At 33.5% G+C, this 27,061-nt stretch overlaps 4 protein-coding genes across 4 annotated transcripts in view; all 4 read right to left on the reverse strand.

Annotated features, from left to right (window-relative positions):
* Positions 1–928: 928 nt before the first annotated feature.
* Positions 929–1,432, reverse strand: LOC145243816 (uncharacterized). The gene has a single exon (XM_080106844.1). It carries the CDS (start codon positions 1,430–1,432, stop codon positions 929–931), a length of 504 nt encoding a protein of 167 aa, XP_079962970.1.
* A 595-nt stretch (positions 1,433–2,027) lies between these two features.
* Positions 2,028–2,384, reverse strand: LOC145243817 (uncharacterized). Its single transcript, XM_080106845.1, has one exon. The coding sequence runs from the start codon at positions 2,382–2,384 to the stop codon at positions 2,028–2,030; it is 357 nt and encodes a 118-aa protein (XP_079962971.1).
* Positions 2,385–2,494: 110 nt separating this feature from the next.
* Positions 2,495–3,040, reverse strand: LOC145243818 (uncharacterized). The gene has a single exon (XM_080106846.1). It carries the CDS (start codon positions 3,038–3,040, stop codon positions 2,495–2,497), a length of 546 nt encoding a protein of 181 aa, XP_079962972.1.
* Positions 3,041–19,931: 16,891 nt separating this feature from the next.
* Positions 19,932–27,061, reverse strand: part of LOC145243918 (uncharacterized) — a 48,492-nt gene continuing 41,362 nt past the window's right edge. The window contains exon 3 of the mRNA XM_080107030.1: positions 19,932–25,434. Coding sequence (XP_079963156.1) covers positions 25,300–25,434 — 135 coding nt within the window. The 3' untranslated portion in view covers positions 19,932–25,299. The remainder of the gene's footprint in view (positions 25,435–27,061) is intronic.

The raw sequence follows: 27,061 nt of genomic DNA on the forward strand, positions 1-27,061 counted from the left end.
GCTTACAAGCAGTGTTTTCTTTCCTTGTAAACAGGTAACGTTTGCCGAACCATAGTAACGAGGTAATCAGTCTAAGAGACGCCAACTGACTAGCAAGCTAGGTAACTAGCTTCTTAACTAATCACTAACCCGTAGTGAAACAACTCCTTTTATACATACTAACTCTCAGTGGCGAGAATTCTAACGTGATTTCCAACGAGATTAGAATGTCTATTTAACTTAGTAGGAAATAGACACCCAGTTTCTCAGTAACGGCAAACAGCAGTTCAGTGTCTTTTCTTCCCTCCGACCCACTCCCGGTAAGTCAAATCAATTTATATTCTTACACACATTCCCCACAAATAAAAAAAAGAATTCCTGATTAAGGGGAATAAAACAGTCAGTTTAGACCCTTGATAGGCTGGGTCTGCTCCTTGTTAAATCTCGAGGATTACAGTTATTACAGCACCACTGTTCATCTTCTGGTGGTGCTTCTATTAGGCCCACACAGTCGAAATGAAACCAATCATCGCATGTATCACATGCTATCATTGGTCTAGTATCTTCTGGTCTGTTGCAGGCTGGACAGATCCAAATTATCGTGCTCTCTCTCCTTTGTGGGTCTTGGCTCACATCTTGGGAGCTTGATGGTTCCATGTCTGTTGGGTCGGGTTCTTCTGGCTGTTGAGAGAATTCTAGAGGAAAGAGATGTTTGATGGAGTGCATGTCTATAGCTCCATTCCCTTTCTTCACTTTCACCATGCGTACCAAATTATCACTTCCTCGGATTAGTTCGAGGACTTTACCTAGGGACCAAAAAGGCCTATTCTTCAGAGGACTTTTAATGAGTACTATATCTCCTGGTTTTATTTTATCTTCAAAAGAAGAGTCGGCTAGATTCAAGGTTCTTTCTCTGAGACTCAATAAGTAGTCTTCATTTCAAAGTTTCCTAAATTTTTTCAGACTGTCTTCCCGAGAAGTCCCTTTGTGCAAGTGGGTCCACGGTTTCCAGGTCCTGGTCTTCAACCCTCATTAATATTCCACGACCAACATTGGCGTTCATGAGAGAGTTTGGAGTTAAAATGTCCAGCTCAGAGTCATCAGAGCTTATATATGTCAGGAGGCGGCTGTTTACTGCCCTTTGAACCTCCGACAAAATGGTTAGTAGACCAAAATAGTCTACTTTTCCTCTTCCTAAAGCTTTATATAGGGAAGATTTTATGGTCTTGATAGACCTTTTCAAGCTGCCACCGTACCAAGGAGAAAACAGTGGAATAGTACAATGTTTAAGGTCGTATGAGTTGAACCGTTCTTTAAATTCATCTGCTATCATCCCTTTGTTTATAATACTGGCAGCAGTAAATGTACGGGCATTATCCGAGTGAAGGTGAGTGGGGATTCCATTCACGTTCGTAAATCTGACAAAGGCCTGTATGAACGATTTTACAGACATATCTGGTATTAGTTCTAAATGCACTGCCCTAATGCTCATGCATGTAAAAAGGACAATGTACATTTTATAGTCGCCATCTTTCCCTTTAACATAAATATGACTGGTAAAATCCACACCAGTATGTAAAAAGGGTTTGGAAAAATTCACACGCGGAGTCGGTAGGTTGGTTGGATTAGGTGTTGAGAAGGAAACAACATTAAACCTTTTAAACTTGGCACAAGTATTAACCACATTCTTAATAGCCTGTTTGGCTTGTGGTATCCAGTAACCTGTTATTCTCACCTCATTTAATGTTGTGGCCAAGCCTAAATGTTGACTTCTTTGATGGCACTCCCAAATAATCAATTCTGTCAGACGTTGCTTTTTCCCCAATAAAACCGGATTTTGAACTTCATATGGGTGATATACAGATTTTTCTATTCTTCCCCCTAGATCTTACAATGCCTTTGGGGTCCAGAAAGAGGTTCAGATCCTTTACCAACTTGGGCACGTTATTTCCTTCAGGATTTAATAAAAAGTCTAGCTCTGCTGAAAAAGATTGTTTCTGCATTGTCTTAATCAGGTAGGTATTTGCTTGTAACTTGGGATCCATCACTCACTTTTTTAATCTGTTAACAAACTCAAAGATCAATGAAGTTACACTAATCAATTTACTAAGGCTGGAAAATCTCTCCAGCTCGACTACAGAAGTAGCGACTTCATTCTCTGTTACATAATTCACCGAGGGACAACTCCGACCCATCTGAGCCTTAGAAAGGCAACCCAATTGATCATGGTGCCAGGAGGATTCTTCCTGCCTTATCCATTCAGGCCCCTCATACCAAAGAGGAAGGTTTTCTTTAAATCCGTTAATAGTTAGGCCTCTGGTGAGAAAATCAGCCGGATTGTTAGCAGTGGGAACATACCTAAAATTCACTTTTATATCAAGATCAGTTTTAATTTTCTCCGTCATTTGAATTATGTCCTGTAATCTATGTCTTACAAATATATTTTTTGTTTGGACAAAATCAGCAAGAACCCAAGACAGAACTACCTGGGCATCTGTAATCACATAAATATTTTTTACAGCAATGTCCTTTGTTTAATAAAAGGGAAACATTTCGCAGCCAAAAACACAGATAAAAGTTCCAACGTTGGGAGTGATCTTCCTTGTAGAGGAGCCATTTTTGCTTTTGCAAATACCAAGGATGATTTTCCATTCTGTACTGCATACACTGTAAACCCATATGCGGATTTAGCCGCATCACAAAAGAGAAATAATTTTGTGTCTAAAACTCTCCTTGGAAAGGATACAGAGTCCATTGCCGACAGGTCACTTGCCAGTGTTTTCCAAACAGAACACATGTTTTGAGGAACAGGATCATCCCAATGCAGCTTTAGTTTCCAAAGTTCTCTCATTAATAAACGACCTCGCACTGTCACAGGTAAATAAAGGGATAAAGGATCAAATACCTTTGAGGTCTCGGACAATATTTTTCTCTTGGTTGATGCTTCCACGTCGCATGATGGTGGTGGGACCCTTATGGAATCTTGCACAGAGTCGTATAGATAGCCCAAGACTTTTTCACAACCAGAATCGAATGCTGATAAGGTTCCATCAGCCTCCATTTTCTTCTTGAGCGCTACACAGTTAGAATTACACGATTGCAAATCAAAATTTCCTTCGTGTAGACGCTCTCTCACAGAGGTATACAAGGCAGATAGGGTTTCAGAGTAATTCCCAGTTTTAACTAGGTTATCAACATAAAAATTAGGCTTCAATGCTTCTGAACACTCATCCAAAGGAAATTTGTTAGCATGGAACGTTAACACATAATTAAAAATAAAAGGGCTTGCATTGAAACCAAATATTATGGTTTTGTAACGGTAGCATTGCAAGTTTTCACCTTTTTTTTAAAAAATAAACAAAATCGATTCCGATCTTTTTCGGATTATAATCGAATCATCAGAAATGCTTTTCTGATGTCGGCCAACAAGACATATTTGTTCGTTCTGAAACGGATTATCAGTTCTAGCATATCAGTCATCAAATTTACACCTGGATATGCTGCTTCATTTAATGACACAGAACCCTTTTGCTTATAAGAACAATTAAAAACTGGTCTTATCTTTGTAGTTGTCTGGTCAGTTAATTTTAACACAGGTCTATGGGAAATCCATGTATAGTCTTTAAAATTTTTAGAGGGTACAATTATTTCTTCAATAATACCTTCGTCTTCTTGCTGTTGAAAAACTTGAAGGTATTGGTCATACAATTTTTTTCTTCTCAAGATCCTTTGTTACTTTATCCAGAATCCGTAGAGATGCACTATAATTAGAAGGAAGAGATTTCAATTTGTCCTCATACCACTGAAGACGCACATGATATAAACCATCTTTAAATGTGATGGAATCTTTAAACTGTTTCATCTTCTCTTCATCCAAGGTGGAGAACTTTTCGTCAGTAGGTAATACAATTGATTCGAGATTAAACATGTTCTCCAACCCTCGCTCAACGTTACTGTCTTTAAACCAATTATTTAGAGGGTCTGGGTAACATTCCTCTGGGTGAATTACATAGTTGATTCTGGAAGTCTTAAGTTGTGGCGTTCTAGCCAAAACTTCTGCATAATTTACTTTTGTTTCTTTTCGTTTCTTGATCTGTCGTTCAAAGAGAAAAGAGTTAACATTTCCGAAGGGATCAATCCTTTTTGTGTTTCAAAAGCAGCTCCATACGTACAAGGAATCACCTTTAGGGGTTCAGGTACTGGATTGCGTCAATCCCTAGCAACCCATCTATAGTCAATAAAAATTTTTTGTCATAAAAATGAGCGACCAGTCTACGATTCTTCAGATTCCTAAGCATCTGAGGGAGGCTTTCCAGATTATAAGATAAATTTAATTTTGTCGCAAGAATTGGAAGGGTATGGGTTTTGCCAGTTGAACAAATTTAAATCCAAAAAGATTTCTTTAAACATTTTAGGACTTGTGCCTAACAATGTTTTCACATCAATAGTTCTATCCTTTGCTAAGGAGAGGCAATTCAGTTTTTTTTATTGAATAGTCCAGGTAAGTCCTCTGACTGCCGGTGTCTGACAAGCAGTTAACTTTTACTTCCTTATCCCCTTTTTTCACAATAATTCCAATTATAGGAGACAGGAAAGCGTTATCACAGTCTTTAGTGCGTAGGCATGTATCAATATGCATATTACTAGTAACAGAAGAACACATGGCAGTCACGTGTCCCTTAGATTTACAACGAAGACAACACACATTTCTAGATGTCTTCAACGGACACATATTTCCTAAGTGGGATTTTTTAATACAACGAAAGCAGAGGCATAGCTCTCGACACCTGCTTATTCTGGCCTCATGGGTTGTATAATTATTACATTTGTCAGACAAATGTTCACTCGATTTACACAAATCACATTTGGTCTCTGTTATCAGTTTTGTGCTGAACGTCTCGAGAGATGAAGATTCAGTTGGTGTCTGAAACTTAGGTTGCAGCCTAGGTTTCACCGTCATCTTAGCAGGTGTTCTTGCAACAACCACTTGTTTTACTATGCTCAGGGTCTCCTTCAACAGCACAGACAATGAGGGGTAGTAACTGCCAGAAATTCGCAGAAGTTCTACTTTTATTGCTGGTGGGATCTTCACAAACAACACTTGCGATATTATAATTGCTCCGGCTGACCTATCATCATACAAATCGCAATTGTATGAAGCCCTTAATTCCCACATATCAGCCTGGGTCTTCACAATAAAATTTTTCAATTCCTCCAGATTCCCAGGATTATCCAACTGAAAGTCCAGTATTCCCTGTATAATCTCGCCTCTTATTTCTTCTTCGTCCACGTATTTGTCCTTTAAAAGTTTCAGGGCCATCAGTTAACTTTCTTCAGAAGGAGAAAGGTGATCTATCAGTTGGAGAGTTCTGCCTTCTAATGAACATCTTAAGAAATACAGTTTTTCCGTGTCCGATGTAATGGACCTGGCACAATTTTCAAATTTTACCAAAAAGTCCTTAAAACTCCTTTTGTCTTTTTTAAAGTCTTTTTCGTTGAAGTGAGGTCCCTTCAACTTTATTTTAAATGGCTTCACTGAAAATGATGATTGGGCTGCCAATTTGGAAGGTGGAGATCTCTTATTATCAGGGGTCACCGAGTTCTCTTGATTAGGAATCGAGTCAATATCTCCATCCAACGAGATGACCGCTGGGGTCTCGCCTTGTTCAGTCTTTCACAGTAAACTTAGTCTTCGTCTGACATCGTATTTAAAGCAAAAGGAGGCAGTACTTAAGCTGGCCAGGGTCTCTGCATCTTCTTCTTTAGCATAAATCTCCTCCATACCAAATGAGATGGCTTCCAGCTCTTCCATCAATTCCTCAATTTCCCTCTTGAAACGAGAAAGCACTTCCTCGGGACTCTTTTCTTTTTCTAGTCCTTCTAGAGTAGTCAGTACATTTCTTTGCAGAAGTTTCCGTTTAAGATCAAGCTCTTCCATAGAGACTGAATCCTCCATGTTACAATTCAGGCAAAAGACAGCAAATACTAGAATAATTCAATTCTAGAAGAGGAGTAATAAAGTTCGTTGCAATTTTGTCAGGATTATTTCACCAACAAGAAGGGGGGGGTAAGAAAAGGCAGTAAGGGCTTGCAACAAATGGTGACGTTGCTTACAAGCAGTCTTCTTTCCTTATAAAGGTAACAATTAATAGGTAACGTTTGCCAAACAACAGTAACGAGGTAATCAGTCTAAGAGACGCCAACTGACTAGCAAGCTAGGTAACGAGGTTCTTAACTAATCACTAACCCGTAGTGAAACAACTCCTTTTATACATACTAACTCTCAGTGGCGAGAATTCCAACGTGATTTCCAACGAGATTAGAATGTCTATTTAATTTAGTAGGAAATAGACACCCAGTTCCTCAGTAACGGCAAACAGCAGTTCAGTGTCTTTTCTTCCCTCCGACCCACTCCCGGTAAGTCAAATCAATTTCAATTCTTACAATATATATATGAGAGAGAAAGACAGACAGACAGAATGGGGGGGGACATATAGAGAGAGATATACAGAGAGCGGGAGAAAGATACAGAGATTGAAAGAGAGAGAGAGAGAGAGAAAGAAAGAGAGAGAGATAGGGAGATAGAGAGGGGGAGAGAGCGAGAGAGAGAGATAGAGAGGGAGAGAGAGAGCGAGAGAGAGAGAGAGAGATCAGCCATGTTACACTTTTTTTTGGTCAGTAATTCCTTCATGCCTTATAAGCGTCATCGTGACCAACCCGGCAAAAGTGTTTACTTTTTTTTCACCTTCTTTTCTACTTAACGTTCTGCGTTCGAACCTTGGCAATGACGGTAACTTTTTTGTTTTGTTTTCCTTTTTATGTTTGCTCTAAACGGTACTAGATGCTATTTGCACGTTTCCATAGGGGGTTGTTTAAGTTTTTACCTTTTTTTTTTTTCGACCCTCGGGCTTGCAAGGCTAATAACTAATATTAAATATTTTACTTCTATTCATAAACTCACGTAGATCACAAACCAAAATACAATTGTAGTTTGCTTTTAAGTATATATGAAAGATACCTGAGTGTAATTTAGATATTTTTTAATTTTGTTTAAACGCAAATACGTCACAAACCTAATTAATTTGCTGTGAAATATATTTCTGTCAAAAATACATAAAATGACCAACCACTTCCCCTACTCACAAAAAGGGGGGTTATTCCGGAAGCCGTTCTTAACACAGGGAGGTTAATGATGTTCATTTTGAAATCCGTTCTTAGCGTGATGAGGTTGCTGGTTGGGCTACTACTACTACCACTACTACTACAAATACAACAACAACAACAACAGAAGTACTTTATCTTTTTATGCGGGGTTTGGGGACATACTAACACAGGGCAACACCGATTAATGGGCCCAGCTAGTTAATAATATTATTATTGTTATTATTATTATTATTATTATCATTATTGTTATTTCCATGGCAAGTGCTCGTCTGAACTCCAATCTATAGTCCCTCCTTGCCAATCTTTCACAAAAAAAATCCGTCTAGTTGAAACCACTATCAATAATTTTCCCCACTCTTTATCTGTGCTTAAACCGAAACGTAGATTCCATGAACAAAGTTTCTTTCTCAGAACTGCACGCCTGTGGAACTGTCTTCGATTTGTTTTCCAGCTGACTACAATTTGTTGTCTCTAAGTCCAACGTAAACGAAATCCCATTTAACAAATTATCTTACGATTACTAAGAAACTATCCCATTGACTACTGTACACTCAATAACCCTTATCCTCGAGTAGCCTCCGGGCCTTGATTAGTGGTGATTCCTTTGTAAAAAAAAAAAGAAAAGCAATTACTATAATTTTATTATTACTATCATTGTTGTACTTTATATTTCTGGCAGTATATTGCTTTGTATATTTTATACTTTTACCTACATTGCCAACCATATCTTCTGCCTTTACTAGACTATATCCCACTTGTACTAAAACTTCACAATTATCCAGTTACCAGAAAGCACCGTTTTAACACTGTTCATCAACCCATTTCACCTCTCATCCGTCAATTTTTTTTTTTTATTTTTTTTTTCTAATCTTTAATCTCTCCCACTCTTATTACTTTTTCTTTATCTTTTATTTTTTTAATTGTGTAGCTCAGCATATTTTACTTTCATTTGGCAATTGATTAATTAATTTAATTTTTTTTTTACACAGGCATCACAACATTATCAAGGCCAAGAGGCCACTCAAGGATAAGGGTTAAAGAGTGTACAGTAGAAATTGAACAATATAGTAATCATTAGTAATGAAAATTCGGTAAATTTGTTAACTTATATGGAACGGCTCATCAAGAACTTTTTTTCTTTTTTTTTTTTTTTACATGGTGGTCACCACTTATCAAGGCCCGGAAGCTCCCATGATATAAAACACCTACCCCAAAAGCGTACTCCATGCCTCTATTGCCCAATCCTGTCAAAGTCCCACTCTAGAATATTTAAAATACCATAATTATCTAATAATCCCTTCGACAACCCTCTCTTCCTCTCTTTAACGTATACCCCCTATACAGGATCCCCTAATATGCTTATTGCTAGACATCGCATCCCTATTTTGTTGCCTAACACCCCCTCCTCTTCTGATGAGAAACATTAGGCTTTGAAATGCCTAGCATAACGAGCTCTCATAACCCCTACACACTGTATTGTATTCACTTGTTTCAAATTGATCAATAAATCTCTATGCATCAGTGTTTGTATGCATGTGCGTGTGTGTTTGTGAACGTGCAGAGTATAAACTATCTTTCTGGATATAGTATATTATTATTATTATTATTATTATTGTTTTTATGAGGTTTATTAAAATACTTCTTATTGAATTTAAAGATATATTATTTAGATAAACGTCACTATAAATCATGCTTGTTTTGATATATTTTTTACTCTCTATTTATCTGGTACGCACAATTACTAGAAACATACACATTCTTCTTAAAATTGACAAAGAAAATTTTTTCAATTTAAAAGAGATTACCATTTTTTTTCAATGTCAAAAGAAGTTTACCATTCATATTGACAATTTACATTGATTCAAGCCAATGACAATATCATTCTTTGTTTTTTTTTTTTTGGGGGGGGGGTATTATTTTAAATAAATTAAATGAAGAATAGATTAAATAAACAAAATATTAATAATAATTACAAGACAAAAGAATAGTTTGTATTCTAATCGCTATTATCTCCCTTCGTTAGCCATAATTAATTATCTCCCTTCGTAAGCTATGCATATAACCACTATTTGTTCAAGATTTATTTTAATATTCGGTCCTACATAACATAAAACGCCGCATTTTTAGAATTACATTTATTATAAAAATAAAAATACAACAAATATTTATGGTGTACTCGTTAAGGAACGAAGATGTCATATTTTGAAAATGACATAATTGATCAAGTCGTTAGCAAAACGTAGTGATTTAATCGACCATGTTAAATAAATAAGGGGTACAACTCAATTCGAACTATCGAGATGAAAATCAACCTTATAATAAATACATTTTGCATAAAAGTCGCTAAAAATCGTAAAGTTTTATTATTTTAATTATTAAAAAAAAAGGTATCTGTACAGTTTAATCAAGACATTAAAAAAATGAAAATATCGAGAAAAAAAAGTTTAAATTGTACGTATCCGTTATGGAATGAAGTTCTCCGAAAAAAAAATTCACTTAATTTTATCAAGTAGTTTTTGTTTTACAGCGAAAAAACAATTTGTTATGATACCGAGCAAAAGGTTCGATTTTTAGGAAGAAAAGCTAGTATTAAAGATGGGGAGGGAGTGTCGGCGCTTTAACTGGGATTATCTTCCCGTGGTGTTTCTAAAATTTAAACAAAAATTTACAAAAAATCTAAGATATCTGCCTTCAACGCGCTCTCATAAAAACGTATTTTTTTTGTTGTTTTTGTTTTTGTTTTTATTCGCTATAAAAAAAAAAAACTACTTGATGAAATTAAGTTAATATTTTTTTTTCGGAGATCTTCAGTCCAAAACGGATACATACAATATAAACTTTTTTTCGATATTTTCATTTTTTAATGTCTTGATTAAACTGTACAAGTACCAAAAAAAAAAAACTGCTTCATCAATACACATGATTTTTCGAATATGACATCTTTGTTTCGTGAGAAGTACGTACATAATTAAGATGTTTCTGCATTTTATTTTTAAATAAGTAATTCGAAATAAGCACTCATAAAAATCCTTGTAAACAACTCGATGAAACATTTATGCTTTAGACGAGAATTTAACTAACATCATTGATTTATTATTCATAACCATTAAGAATAAATAAATTACAGATTTTTAAGTTATTTTGTGCTTTTTTTTAAAAAAAGAATAACAAGCCTCACTTATTACAGGAAATATAATTTAAATGTTGATTTATACGGACGTATCGTGTAGAAAAGTAATTTCAATTACGTAAATTATTTACAGTGAAATGGGTTAAATCAGGTATCGCCATTACTCACAAAAAGTTTATTTTTGTACGTTTGAACTTTTTGGACGATCAAATTTCGTTTGGGTTATTTTTCGTTTTCTTTCATCTCCCCTCACAGATACAACGTTTGAAAGAAAAAAAAGAAAAGAAAAGGAAATTTTAATAAATACTATTTTTCTTCTGCTATTCATTTTACTGCAAATTTTATGAAATTATCTAAGGGAGATAATTAATGCTGCCATATATATATTTTATTGATTATCTCCCTTTGACGCACTGTCACTGTGCTGATGCTTTCTGCTTTACTTTTAAGGCTTTAAAAATATCGTGCAAAAAATGAATTACATTATTTATTTTTTTGTATTTTTTTACCGTTTTGAGCGTTTTAATTAAATTTTATAGCTAAATTAATGTTATATATAATAATATGTTGTATCATATTATTATATATAACATTAATTTTGTTATAAAATTTGATTAAAACGCTCAAAACGGGGGGGGGGGGGGGAACGAAGAATCTCATATGAAAACCTAAAATTTCGGAAACGTAAGGGGAATAACTATAAAATCATATTTTTTTAGAAAAGGGGAGTAACTCAATACCACAGTGTCTCCTTTATTGTAAACATATAAAATAAATCAATAATAAATAAAAGTTAGTTTGAATTAGAATTGCAATTTATTATTTGTCTTATTAAATACCGTTTTAATCTATATTCATACATTTATTGGAGTTAAAAAAAAATGAAATCTTTAAATAGATGAGAATTTGCAAAGAATTTGTTTAACTGACTTTTTATTAGACGGTTTAATTGCTCGCTTCTAATTTGGCCTTTATCTAAGGGAGATAACTAGGAAATAATTTTATTTTGTTGAATATAATTTAGGATGCTGAAATGATCAATAGAACAAGGTTACAATTTTATATATATATATATATATATATATATATATATATATATATATATATATATATACACGACGAAACTTCATTAATTTATAGAAATTTAATATATACTGCCAAATTCATTTTGTCACAGCGTTGAAAGAGAAAATTTTTATAAAAATTATAAAGTTCATCTTTCGAATAGCTAATGATGAAGAAGTAGTTTTTCGATTAGCCAATGAAAAAAGTAATTATTCGCTTCAAAAAAGTTATTGCAATAAACTGTATTTTTCTAATTGCAAAATATTTCGTTTTAATTAAGTATTTTACATATTACAAAATGAACTTTAAGAATTTTCTTTATTTTAACATTTCTTTAAAAAAAAAACGTTCATTATGAACGAAGTTTATTTTTTTGAAGTAGATAAGCATTTTTCATTGGATAATCGAAAAACAACTTCTTCATCATTGTTAAATTAATTTCGTTAGAATAGTTATAAATAGCTAGGCACCAGAATAGTTATTTGGATAAATTTTAAAGTGACATAAATTGACTTGTTTAACGAGAAAAATCCAACCCTCCCCCACTAAAAGAAAGTGCGCTCTTGATTGGGGCAAACTTGATTCAGTTTAAAATAATTTCTCCTGGTCCTAGATATAACCTTAAACTATATCCGATGGTGAGGCTCCAGCTTGCGGGCTTTGGGGAGTGTGGAGCCACCCTTTAATTGCCATTGCTCTCAGGTCCACTCTGACCCGGAGTGGTAGTACCTGTTAGGGTTCCAACTATGGGTTTAATAGAAACCGACTTGAAAAGAAAAATATACTCTATTAAAAAATTTTTTTCTTAAATCACTGGATTCGGCATCAAATAACCTGAAAAGGGTTGATGTGCCGTAAATCAACCAACCATATATAACCAATGATTTCTCCGTTACAAATCAAAGACTGGGTGGATGAAACACTTTTATAAGAGACAATGAGTAAATAAAATAAAATCTTGTCTAATTCGAAAATAAATTAGTTTAAGTATATAGAAATGAGAGAACGATGCAATGGACGTTTCATTCTATATTAACAAACTTTATTTGTTATTTTCGTTAGTAGCTTTATTTGAACAGTACAAGAGAGAAACGTGTTAACAAGAGAGTCCAGTGTTCATACGTGCTTGTATAACAGTAGTCGTGAAGAGTTCGTTGATAGAGAGAAAATGTTCCATGTATTTACATACAGAATTAATATATTGCCGGCATGTTGAGGGAGACAATAGTTCAGCTTGTAGCCATCGGAAGCGGCTGCTACAAGTATTTCTCCATCACTAACTGAGAACAAAATTAATGCAACACTTGTTTTCTTTTTGCAAAACAGACAATAAATAAATAAACTGTATTTTTTCTAATTGCAATATTTCATTTGAATTAATTATTTCACTTATTACAAAAAATGACCTTTAAGAATTTTCTCTACTTTTAAATGTCTTTATTGAACACAGAAAAAACATTCATCATGAACGAAGTTTTTTTTTTTTTTTTTTTTTTTTAAGTAGATAAACATTTTTCACTGGATAATCGAAAAACAACTTCTTTATTGGCTGTTCAAAAGATGAACTTTATAATTTTTCTTAAAATTTTCCCTTTCAACGTCCTGACAAAATAAATTTGTCAGTATATATTAGATTTCTACAAAATAATGAAGTTTCTTCACATATAGAAAAAAGGGAATTTATTTCCCTGTTCTGCTGGTCATTTCAGCGTTCTAAATCGTCCTAAATTATCTGCAAAAAAATAACATTTCATTAGTAAATGCTAGTTAGATAAAGACCAGCTCTCAAACAAGTGTCTTAATCGCTTCCAAATTACTTCTAAACTTCGACGTGTTATGAAATTTTTTTTTTTTTTTTACTATTAATAAAAATTAACCTGTCTGACTTGTTTATGGATAAACCCCCCCCCCCCAAAATTGTGTGTGTTTATTAAATTTTTTTATTTTGTTAAATTTGATTTCATTTTAAAAAAATTATGCCACTGTATTCTTGATTTCAATCAGTATTTAAAAGTAAATAAATAAAATATTAATTCAATGTGTAAGTCACATAGTCGCTAGAAAAACACACATTTTATAATTTTATTAATTACTAGCAGGCCGCCCGGCGTTGCTCGGTCATAAAATATGCATAAATATTATATTTTAATTAATGCAGACTTTTTATTTATTATAAACAGAAATACCATAGGTATTAAACGTAACGTTAAATTCCTTAAAATTGAAAATAAAAAAAAATGAAGTAAAAAAACAAAAACAAAAAGAAACAGACATGCGCATGTGAGTATTATGTTTTCTAAACAGTTCACATTTTATAAGTAAAATTAAAATACTCGAATCGAGATCGAAACCAAAAAAGACAGTGAATCAAGTACTATAACCATTAAGCTAGCATGACACGATCTTTAAAAAATGTTTTCAAATCTACTTATTCTTAACATGATGTAAACGATTCACGCATGCGCAGTCATTAAATAGTTAGCAAACAGATAAAAACCCGATGACCCCTCCCCCACGTACCAATTTTAATTTTTACCCCTTAGGAGCTCTTTTTTCCAGATGAAAATTGGTTAAAAAGTTTTCTACATGTCTGAATACCCTATATACCAAATTTCAAATTCGTAGATAAAAAAATGTTCAATAAATAGGTTGAGAACTGTTCTCACACAAACACATATTCTCACTTTTATATATAGATAGACTAGCAGGACGCTTTGTCCTAAAATACGCATAAATATTATATTTTAATTCATACAGAAACTGAGAGATGTGCAGGCGAGTATTATGTTTTTTTTCTAAACGGTTCATTTCTTGTAAGTCAACAAAAAATATATATACTCAAGCTGAGATCGAAACCAAAATCTAAAGACAGTGACTCAAGTACGATAACTATTAGCATGACACGATCTTTAAAAAGTGTTTTCGAACCTACTTATTTGTAGCATAATTAATCTGTCATGTGAACCATTCATGAATGTACATTCTTAAAACAGCAAACGGATAAAAATCCGACGACCCCCAAGTATCAATTTTTCAATTTTGGCCCCTTAGCAGCCCGTTTATCTGGATGAAAACCAATTGAAAATTTTTCCACATGTCTGAATACCCTATAACCAAATTTTAAGTCTGTATATCAAAAGTTCGTTTAGTATATAAGCTGAGAAATGTCCTCACACACATTTTCACTTTTATAAATATATGGAATAATGTAGAGACAACTTCATAAAACTTCTAGAAGCAAATTTCTTTCTAGGAACTAATCGTCTGTGAAACAATATCATAGAGCTGCTTCCCAGCTGACTACAACATGGTCGTTTTGAAGTCTCATGTTAACAAGTTCTTGTTGAGCTATCCTCTTAAATAATCGTCTCACCTTCCACCTGACAAACTCATTAACCGTTATCATTAATTTTTGTAACATAGTGCAGATGTGTGGATGTTACAACTCTTCACTTGTAACATAGCGTAGATGTTACAACTCCTCACTTGTAACATAGCATGGACGCACGTATGTAAATACATGCAAAATGACGTCACCAGTTAAAAATAGAACTATAAAAAGTGAAAGACATTAATCCCATGAGTGACGTGGGGCATGGAACGAGATGATGCTTGAGATATCGTAAGGGGCGTGGAGAACGTTCTAGATCACATGGGTGACGTCACAGTTGTATCAAATAGGAAATAAATGTTGTTGCTAAAAGAAAAAGCAAGTTGGAGGTATTTTTTATTCTTTGTCTTGGTCTCCTTTGTGACTGAATCTGCACACAATGTATTTGATAAGCAGTTACTTATTAGTACTAGTGATGAGATGATTGTAATATTTTTCCCGATTCTGATACAATTCCCGATTCCGACTCTTTATAAATCTCTAAATATTTAACTATAAAATTGTTATTTTGTCCCGATTACTGTATAAAACGCATCTTAAATGTGCCTATATTTTCTCAAACGTAAAAATACACTTGTGAGGGGGGGGGGTGATCTAGAGATTTAAGTCTTACTGGAAGTTTAAATCAATAAATATTTATTATTTTATTACAACTACAAGCAGTGGAAGATGTTTCTTAATTAAATAAAAAAAGATAATTTAAGGAATCGGTTTTAGCATTGGAAATAGGCTAAAATTTTCCTGATTTCAATACCAATGCCAATACCTCAAAAGGCTCCGATTTTTCCGAAATCTCGATTCCGATTAATCGTCCCAACACTAATTAGTACCAAAAAAAAAAAAAAGAAAGAAAAAGTAAATAAATAATGCCTCTTATTAATAAATATTTGGTACAACTGCTAGTTATAAAATAATATGTACCTGTGATCTATTGGCTCATAATCATTACTATGTAGTCGACATTTATTTCATTTGAAATTTCTTCAACTGCGATATATCTGTTAAGAAATTCTTGCATAAAATAATCAGTCTCTTTACTATAGTTTACCATTATGGATAATGTAGATGTAAAACGTTTTTTTATTTTACCATATGTGTTCATGGTGTACAAACACATCATGGAAATTAGCTGAAAAGAGGGAGTCACTCTTTAAGTGCTTTCACTGACATTGAAAGCGAGTAAAGAGTGATTGAATTAATAGATTGCAGCAACAGTCATGGACACAAGCGTCAAAGGGTGGCATGTGCGACACTCAACCTCAAAACCAGACCGATAGGAAACGAAACGTTATGCCTGCACTCTTCCGATGGTAGGACACTTGACTAGAGTTGTAAAACGAATACAAGTATAAAACTTTAGGGAGTATCAACGGGACGTATGTGTTCAACTTCTGGCTCAACAGATTTCTAAAACCGCTATTAAGAGAAGATTTTTTGCTTGCTCGGACTGATTTTGTATGTATGGTCAATTCACGTGTAAGTGAGAGAAAAGAACGACGGATGTTTTTTGTGCATGAAACGGTATTTGGTAGTTTAAAACTTTAATTTCAACACTTCATACATAGTAAGAAATACACAGATATCTAAGAGAAAGATGGTTGGTTTGTTCAGTTAATTACAAATTAATTACAACATTGGAAGAATTAATTTGTATTACTTGGACCTGGCGTTTGGGCCGAGATTACAGTGTAGTATCTGTTCTTCAGATGCTGCACTTCAATTTCTTATTCTGTCAGTGGAGGAGAAGTCCTTCACGACTGAGACAATTTTTAATTTTTGTTCCTTTTCTCCACGTTAAAAAACGACCCTGGTGTCTAACTCTGTTCCGTGGGGAGGCATTGTAAATAGGAACTATAGCAAACCCCACTCTCCCCAATAGTTCCATTACTTGCACAGCTACCATTACTCAAAGACAGCTTGCATACTGCTGATCAGTGGTTTTCAAACTGTTTTTGCCATTACCCCCTTCACTGCTAAACCAAAATGCCAGCACCCCCTCTTTCAATGAGCGTCAGAACGAGGGTAATATTAAATGTTATAAGAATTGGTTGATTCTTCAATCACAAACAGTATAAAAAACAATTTTTAACAAACAAAAATGGTTAACATTTATTTTTCAATCACAAACACCTTCAACTGAACCTGAAATAAATTGTAAAACTGAACGAATAATCATTAATAGGTCTAGGACAACAGCATATTCTTTTCATTGTTTTGACTCTCTAGTGTGTATCTGTTGATATCTTATGCTTTTATATAGAGTGATGTGGTTCTCGGTTGATTAACTGTGTCTGTGTCGGATATATACTCGAGAGTCAAAACAATGAAAAGAATATGCTGTTGGCATAGCCCTAATCATTAACAACTACCCTGCATAATAAGATGATTGGGCTTGTTGCATTGCAATCAAACTGTCAACATCAGGATGAAGGTTTGTCAGGAGCAGTCTCAGATCACCACGTCCTGTTATGTTGAGTTTGTTTCTTTGTTTGGTGAGGAGCCTGAACACAGCGCTGAATCCCCTCTCAACCAAGTAGGAAATCGGAAAAGCAATGAAAACCAACTTGATGTCTTTCCACAGGGTTGAGTAGAGTTTTGGGATCTTGATTGCTTGCTTACAAAACGTTTTTACCAAAAAGTTTAGAACTTTGGTTTCAGATCCTCATTTTGCAAATTTACTAATTCCTCTTCTCCCAAGCCCAGTGTCACATTTTACTGTAATTGCTTAAACGCCCGCTTCATGAATTCAACACTCCTCTCTGCCTCTTTACTCGCCAGTGACTCCCTAAAAGTTCAAATTGCCCCCTGGGTGGCGGTACTGCCCACTTTAAAAACCACTACTGTAAATTTATCCGACATAAGTCAAGTAAGAATATACAAAAGTTTATAGAAGCTAGAAAGCCAATAGAAAACAAGCCAATAGAAACAAACCACCAAAAAGCATATTGAGTCGCAGAAATTAAAAACTCAAGATTTCTGGAAAATTTATAACAGTGTAGTAAATAATGGACAGTTAAATATCCCCCCCCCACTAGCTAACCCCACCCCCACTAGCTAACCGAGATTATTTGCATGGCAACTGAGAAGGCTAACCTGCTTGCTTGATGGTTTGCTTCCAAGTCAACTTTGGACCCAGCAAACCACACTCTCCCAGACTTTTCTTTGTGGACAGAAGCCACACTCGATCTGAAAATTACTCCTTCCCAAGTTAATGATATAAAATCCCAGACACCTCCAAGGCATGTGGATCTGACCTCATGCCAGCTATACTATAAAAAAAACGCTTTGCTAAGATTGACCCACTTTTCTCCAAAACCTTCAACAAATGCTTTACCGAATCCTGCTTTCTTGACTGCTGGAATCCTGCTTCTGTGTTACCAGTCTACAAGAATTCTGGTGAAAGAACTGACCCACTAATTAACGCCCCACTAGACTCACTCTCTCTTCACCCAAATCATTGAGTTCTTTCTTAATCAAGCACTAGTCCACCACCTCATAGATATTATAGTAAGCTTCTTTCTAACCGACAGTAAGGATTTAGGCAAGCTCAATCTACTGTAGATATCTTAACTATAATCTCTGAATGTATATACCATACACTGGATAAGTAGCCCTGGATATATCTAAGGCCTTTAACAAGATATAGCACAGTTGTCTCCTCATGAAAATCATATATTTTATTACTGGATGAATACTTAATATCAAATCCTTCCTAAATAAGAGAAAAATCCAGGTTGTCCTCGATGGTCATACATCAAAAAATGATATAAATGCAGGTATGCCACAGGGATATTCTTGATATTCATAAATAGCTTCCCTGATAATATTGTCTCCAAGATGAGCATATTTGCTGATTGCACCATGCTCTATAACAAACATGAGAAGAAAATGAATGAACACAGATCTAAGGAAATACCTAAAAACCTCAGAGGAACACCTCAAGACTGTAATGGAATGAGGATGTAAATGAATTGTAACATGCAATGCTACCAAGACTAAGCGCCTTTCCTTTAATAAATTACAAGAAATCTTCTCGACCATTGAAAGCCATGGCGAGTGATACACTACCTGAAAGCACTTCATTCAAACTCCTCAGCTTAACGTTCACAAACATGAATTGGAATACACTGAGGGCATTGCCAAGGTTGCTGCAAAGAAGGCGGCTCTTTCTACCGTACTAAAAAGTTACTCACGCCCGAGTATCCTGTACCTCTACAAAGTCACCGTTTGCCCATGCATGGAGTATTTTTGCCACATCTAGGCTGGTGCATCTACCACTAGTCTCATTTCTAGACAGGATTCAACAAAGACTCACCAACCTATTAGGTTCCACACTATCAACCAAACTCCAACCTCTGGCCCATCAACAAAATGTTTCGTTAATGTACCTGTTTTACAAGTACTTTAATAGACAGTGCTCTGATGAACTCCAAGTATGTATGTCTCCCATTCTGATGTAAATATTCCTGACTAAACTGACATGCAGCAAAATCCCACCCTTATATTGTACAGATTCATAGATGTCGGAAAGCCTTCTCAAATATTTTTTTCACTCAAACTCCTAGACTTTGGAGTTTCCTACTCAGTCCCTACTTCCCTAACTGTACTGACATGCAGGAGTTAAAATGTAATGTGAACAAACATCTCGCTGTTCAACTCCCTACATAGTTAGTCCCAAATAGTAGCTCCTTACATTGAAGTGGCACTGTACCTTGTTTGGGATGAAAAAAATGCAGAAAAAACTTTATAATATATGTACCCATTACAGAACGAAGATGTCATATTTCAAAAATCACATAAAATAAAACTACTTGATTAGTTTAACTAAAAAAAAAATCAAAATTTATGGGTATCTAAAAAATAACTATCTTGCTTACCATTATGAAAAAAAGAATGTTCAAAATCAAAGGGCGATAACTCAATGATCCAGTCACTAGATTCATGTTATAATGCTTAGAATTCCCATTTCACTTAAGAATGATTTTCTTTATTAAAAAAAAAAAAAAAACTACTTGATCGATTTATATAATTTTCTAAATATGATATTTCCGTTCAGTAACAGGTACATAGATCATAAAAAATTTTCTGTAATTTTCTCTTTAATTAGGTTGAATTCTAAATAAGAAACAAAATCTCTAGAAATAACTAATAATATTGAAAAAAAATATATCTGTGTGATGAAGAAAATGCCAAAGAACTCAATTGAAAATTAAATTTTATTGTCAAAATCAATTCAGAAAGTATATTACAGGATTTTCTCATGTAAAAAAAAAAAGAATTCTATTCTTAACAGAACTGAAGAGATTTGGCTTTGAAATATTTCCCATTTAAACAATATTTTTAAAGAGAAATGTTCAGAAGATGAAAAAAAATTCAAAATGGCGGTATAGTTGACCAGCAGGTGTAATTTTTAATTTGTTACGTTTGAAACTTGGTTTTTTACTTTTTTGGACTGAAGATGATCAGAAATACATAGAAAGAAAGACTTTGTAAATTTAATAAAATGCCTGAACAAAAATAATTTTTTTTTTCAATATATGTACATATATATATATATATATACACTTTATATGTAAACTAGAAAAAAAACCTTTGGAATTTTATATATATATATATATATATATATATATATATATATATTATATATATATATATATATTTATTCCAAATAATTTTTTACTAGTATACAAATTTAATAATTCTGTAAACTTAAAGCAAGCATAAATATTAATACTTTTACGACAATCCTAACCAGATGAAAAAGAGATAAAGAATTAATATAAGCAATTGAATTGAAACTCCGTAAATTAAAATTCACAACAAATTTATTATTAAACATGTAATACAGATTAAAGACTTCAAAATGTTTCTTATTCCATGGAGTTTCACTGTCTCATATCCTTGTAGGAATGTACTTAGCAAAATGATATTCCTAGGATGGCTATAAATGTTGCTGGTTAGCACATGAATTGAAAACTACAAATTATGAAAGTTTATAAAATGCAGAAAAACATAGGTTAAAAGGATATTTCTTCTGGGGATTTGAGTCATTCATTGAAACTCCATGGAATAAGAAAACTTTTTAAATCTTTAATTTGTATTTCTTGTGGAATAATAAATTTGTTGTAAATTTTAATTTACAGATTTTAAATTCAATATATATATATATATATATACACTCACACACACATACATACAAATTGCCTTTATATGTGGATATAAGCTAAAAGTTGAACAAAAAAAAAAAGAAAAGATTCCTGAATATACATTTTACACCTGCCAACTTTGCGAAAGAAAGAAATCCAAATAAATGTTCTTTTGCTGACAAATTTATTTTTGACTCTAGTAGCAGTGGAGATTTCTGGAGTTGTTGGCGCTTGTTTCAGATGATTGGCAGGATTGTGTCTACTTTAAAAGGCTGAGTCTTGTGAAGCAAAGAAGTGGTTCATGGAGCATGTCTCACTGGTAGAAGCAGTACTTCCGCCATCATTGCGGCTGAAGATGAGATTCTGTTTATCTCCCATTCTAGCCTTCAGAAACCATTCTGTCATTCAAGACATGAAAGTTGAGATTCTAAAAACATAAAATACGTTCTCTTGGGTTGAGCATACTGGAAACTGAAATAAACTACCACGAGTGCATAAATGCAATACTCTTTGCATCAACAAATCAAGTTTTCAGCATTTGACAATGTTTATCATTATGCTTTCACTTACCTAAGCAGCAGTCAAATGGACTAGAAACTATAAGAGCAGACTGTCTTCTAGATGGTCACGTTTCAATCTCAGCTGGGTTAATTATGTTGAAGAGCTGTGATACAGTGAAAGTCGATTTGTGGATGATTAATATATATATATAAATATATATATATATATATATATACATATATATATATATAACGATTATTTCATTTAATCACATAAATTAATATATGAAGGTATAATTTTATGCGGAAGTTTTTCAGTATTTACTTCAACAGTGCTCAATACATAGGTAGAGCTAGGCAGTAAGTTATGAAAATATATATGGCAATTAAGCTACACAGAATATTCCAAATTTCATTCTCGTGAGAATTCGTCAGGCGAATTCAGAAGGCGTCTGACAAATTCTCACAAGAATGAAATGCGGAATATTCTGTTTAGCTTAATTGCCATATATATTTTCATAACTTACAAGTGACCTTGTCTATGTGTGTTTGTGTGTGCGTAATGGTCTCCATCAAACTACTCTTAATTTTTAGTCTACAGACTTAAAACTTGATATATAGGGGATTTAGACCTGTGAAACAAATTTGATTTGGTTTTTATCTGGTAAAAATAGCTGCTAAGAGGTCAAGATTGAAAAATTAGAACTTGTCAGGCATAAATCGATTTAGATGTTGCTTTACACATGCACAAATATACATTTATACATTAAAGTCAGTTGATTTACAAAGTTTTGATATCCATCTGTCGTTCGCTGAGATGGTAACGAATAAGGCTTGATTGCTAAATGTCAAAGTTTTTATTCTAGCTGATGGCACCGAAGACATTTTTTTTTAACTTTGGAATTTCTACTATATATTAGGTACAATATAATAATCAATAGAGTATTGGCTCTATGAAAATGAATACGAAATCTGCATAAATTAAAACATATTTAAGCATATTTTATGATTGGACAACGCCAGGTGGCATGCTAGTGTGTGTGTGATTCAAGTAGATATTCCAAGTATTGCAGATCATTTTTTGCAGGGAGTTTTTACTCTTGTTAGATATAGTACCTAGTATTTCAAGATAGTCACCTATGAAGCATGCTCAACAGGTCTTAACTTTGGTGAATCCTCAAGAACTGGTACATCAATGTAATTATTCCATATATAACAACAGGTAAAGACAGAAATAAATAACAATCTATCATATATATATATTTTTTAATTTATGCGAAAACCTTATTTTATATATATTTTAATTTATGCGAAAACTTTTGTGCCGGCAGAAGGAATCAATAAAAAACGTTAAATCTCTTTGGGAAACTTTGACCACTTCTCCTGTTTTTTCTTTTTCTCCCTCGCAGTGCCATTTTAATCGCCTTATACTCATTTATTGAATTAAATTGTTTATTTGAATCATCTTTTGGCACCTTAAATATATATATATATATAGTAATTTATAAAATATATATGGCGATTAAGCTTAATCGCCATATATATTTTATAAATTACTAACTAGCTCTACCTACATATTGAGTACTTTTGAAGTAAATACTTAAAGTTTACGCATAAATCTATACTTTCGTATATTAATTTTATGTGAGTAAATTAAGTAGTTATATATATATATATATATATATATACATACACACACACAAAAAGATACCCCCATTGCTCTATTTTTGCCGTTAATATATTTTTTTATTTCTATCGATTTTTCTCCTGATGAGATTATAGCCGAAAGAGCTCTAAAGAGATTTCTGCTAATGTTCAAATGTGTTTATAAATTTTGTACCTTCAAACATTATATATATCATCCACATGCAGATTGTTTAACTGCATCACGATTTTCAGCATCCATTCCAAGCTCGGGATTGAACCAACAAGTCTATAGTCAGTAACTATCTAACAGGATACTGGGATGTCAGTAATTATACCTAATGGTGCTTTATACAAATATTGACCGCAACTCCTACAGTGCTCCATTTGTTTTTGTTGTATTTACAAGGAACTTTGCATTACACTGAAGTAATAGCATATATATATATATATATATATATATATATATATATATATATATATATATACTTTTAAATGTGAAAAACATACTGGAACAAATGTTCAAGTGATGTTGAAGAGTTGCACTCAAAATCAACCAAATAATTGAATAACTTCAATGAATACAAAATTCTTTTCATCTTCACAAACGTAAAAAGAAAAAAAAAACTGTATAACGATCCTAGTCAAATTCCTGCACACATTCTGGATATATAATATTTATATCTTCCATTTAATTTTAAATAAAAATAAATTATAACACACACACACATATGATTCCCAAAAGGATGAAACACTAGTGTCTGTCAATATTTAATAATTATTATAGTAAATAATAATGTCAGTCCCTTTAAGAAATTGTTTCTTATCGTTGAGCACTTTCAGTTGTAATAAAGTCGGTCAACTTAGCTTATATGTGCAGATCGTTATATAATGGTTAGATCACTCTGACTGACGCTAAAAGTATTTAATAAGAATAGATGTTTAATTTCAATTTATATATCTCGTGGTTTGCAGTAGCCTGGTGGTTCGGGTCTTTGCTAATGAAGACAGGCATGATTTCTGTTGCCAGAGTTTGAGTCTCTCGACTGGCATTAATCGTGACACCCTGCACTGACGATTCCTGAAAGGATGAAACACTAGTCTCTATAGGTATTTAATAATTATTATAGTAAATAATGTATATATATATATAATTCTTTTTAAATGTTTATCCATTTATGAAGGCAATTTTAAAATGTTATAGCACAGCTAACACTTTTCGTATGGTTTAAAAGCTTTTTTCAAGAATAAAATTATATTTTTTTAAAACTGCATTAATTCAAATTGTTCTCAGGAACACAATCACATATTTTCAAGTATCGGTAGGATTTATTTTTTCATAATGTGTGCGTATGAATCGTGGAATCGGATTCAGAGTCAGAACAAATTCAATGTTTGAGTAGTCAGAGAAATTTAGGCAACTGACTAAAAAATAGGACTGTACCCCACCCCATCCAAAAAAATACATATTTAAAATGAATAATAATATTAATAATGTAAAAAAATATATCAGAATCCTTTTGGCATTATTAAGTTGTTATACTTTTTTTTAAAAGACAACAACACTAAATAATCGCATAAAGATTTTGATATATTTTCTTTCGGATATTTTGAAACGTTTTGAATTTAATTCTTCAGATCTCGTAATTTAACATATATATATATATACTTCTATAACATTTGGATCAAATATAAAATTATCGTTTTATAACATTTTTAAAATTATATATATATTAAAAATAATTTGAAAAATAATCAAAAAATAAAGAAAAATAAATTAAATTCACAGGGCCTTGAAAAATATTTCTATTCACTTAACAAAAAGACAAAATGCTATGAATAAGATCCAATATGAATTATTACTGCTGACAGAGGAAGATTTCTTTTAAAAGAACAGGGAGTCAGCACCAAACATTTGGATTAGAAACTCCACAGCATTAAAAAGATCAACTTGAATTTATTAAGTTTCTTACTGAAGAAAATTGCATTTTTCACATCTGTACGATTTCAAACTGCAGTCTTAATAATATAGCACGTTTTTAAGCATCTATTGCATTTGCTTTTTCATAACATAAGAATGTATATACATCACCATTTTTTATCCCATAATATCAGGTTGTCAGCATAAAATGAACTACATCTACAGGCAGGAACAGACAAAGAACCTCCATTTTTATTAAATTTTTAGTAAGAATAAAAGTTCATTCTGTCCACATAGATAGCCACACTCAAAGAAGCTCCATAAAAAGACTACGGCTACCTATGATTTTTAGAGGAGGATTAATGCACATAGAAGCTAGTGTTAACCCTCAGGCTAGGGACCGGGCGCACGTCACCCAGGGGTTCTGGTGGGTCATAGTAGTGCAGGTAGAAAAACTCTTCTGAGAAATCCTCACGTCCGAGCATCTCCAACAGCTGAAAAAACAAAAGAGAAACATTTTAGACAATAATCAATATGCCTGACTGATGCGGCATTCAACTTCAGCAGGTTGGGTTGGCTTACTTCAAAGAAAGAAGTTTCTTGGGAATATTAGATTAACAAGCCGTCTTCAGTGTCATATCCATCTAATCATCGTAATCTATAATATAAATCTCACTTGTCTGTTTAAATGTATGTATGTATGTTTGCTTAAAACTTTCAACAAAGGCAACAGATTTTCATGAGATTAGTATTGTTTTGAAGCTCGACCCTTCGGATGACAAACATCGAAACATTGGCAAAAAACATCAATTCCTTCACCCTTAACTTGGCACTTTTCTACAAGGATGGGTCGCTTTTTTCGCCGATATTTTCGAAAGTCATCTCCTCTTTTTGATTGACTAACCTTAATTTAAACCTTCGCCACTTCCGGTTTGGCGATAGATGCAACGGCAAAGACGTCACATTTTTTTTTCATGTTCTTTTCCTATTTCGTGATACGGGTTCGAGCCTGCCTGCCTACTACCACTTTTTTTTTTTGCTCAACACACACCTCCAAACACCTGGGCAACGCCGGGCACCAAGGCTAGTTTTTTTATAAGAAGTTTTCCCTGTTTTGTCACCTGTATTTCAAGATAGTCACCCATGGGGCATGCTTAACTCTAGTGATCCCACAAAAAATGGTGTGTCAGTCGGATTATTTCTAAAAAGCCAAGCATATGGGGTCCCTCCCCTCTTCACCATTAAAAAATTTACTTTCACCATGACTAATGTTTGTGCAAAATTTTTCTAAATCTAAGGCGTGGTTACTGTGAAAAGTAAACAAGTGAACGGATGAACAATTTGGGAGCAATTTTACTCCTATAATGCTCCTTAGGGTGAATCACCCAGAGTTATCCCGGAAAATTAATTCTGGCAAAAACTTATTTTCACCATGACTAACGTTTGTGCAAAATGTCAAAAAAATCCAAGGCATGGTTATTGAGATAAGTGCGAACAAACGAACAGATGAATGGGAGTGAATTACTAGGTCAAATCCCTCCTTTGTCGGGGGACTAACTTTAATGGTGGCTGCTCTGACGAGCTGCAAGCACTTGTACCTCCCTCGATGTGACTGCCCCCGACAGGCCGGACAAGTAACTAGGTCCCACTCTTTTACAGTGGAGATCCCTGGGTGTAGGGGGCTTTTTGTTCCAATAGTTTCTTCCCCAGAACTGCAAGTCTTTGGAACTCCCTTCCGGGATTCTGCTTTCCCAACTGTACTGATATGCAGAAGTTCAAGTATAATGTGAACAAACATCTTTCTACTCATCTCCCTTCATAACGCCCCCGCAAATTATGTCCCCGATAGTAGCCCCTACTTCAAAGTGGCACTTGCCTTGTTTAGGGTGAAGATTGAATAAAAAAAAAAAAGATTAGGTTAAGAAAACAACTGTACTTTCATTAGTTGTGATTTCTTCCAGCTTGTGTCTATACTGTAGGATACAAGTTTAAATTCTTGTTTTATTAGAATTATAATGATTTAAATATAAATCAAATAATTTTAGAGATTGAACCCATTTTAGAATGATAGGGACAGAATCTTTGCATTTGTTTATTAAAAGTTTTGAAAAAAATAAAAAT

The sequence above is a fragment of the Euprymna scolopes genome, chromosome 22 (genome assembly GCF_053919585.1).
Source record: "Euprymna scolopes isolate OS-2025 chromosome 22, ASM5391958v1, whole genome shotgun sequence".
NCBI classification, from domain to species: Eukaryota; Metazoa; Mollusca; class Cephalopoda; order Sepiida; family Sepiolidae; genus Euprymna; species Euprymna scolopes.

Coding starts and splice junctions, on each gene's coding strand:
- LOC145243816 (XM_080106844.1), bottom strand. CDS start 1,432: ATGTCTGTAAAATCGTTCATACAGGCCTTTGTCAGATTTACGAACGTG.
- LOC145243817 (XM_080106845.1), bottom strand. CDS start 2,384: ATGACGGAGAAAATTAAAACTGATCTTGATATAAAAGTGAATTTTAGG.
- LOC145243818 (XM_080106846.1), bottom strand. CDS start 3,040: ATGGAGGCTGATGGAACCTTATCAGCATTCGATTCTGGTTGTGAAAAA.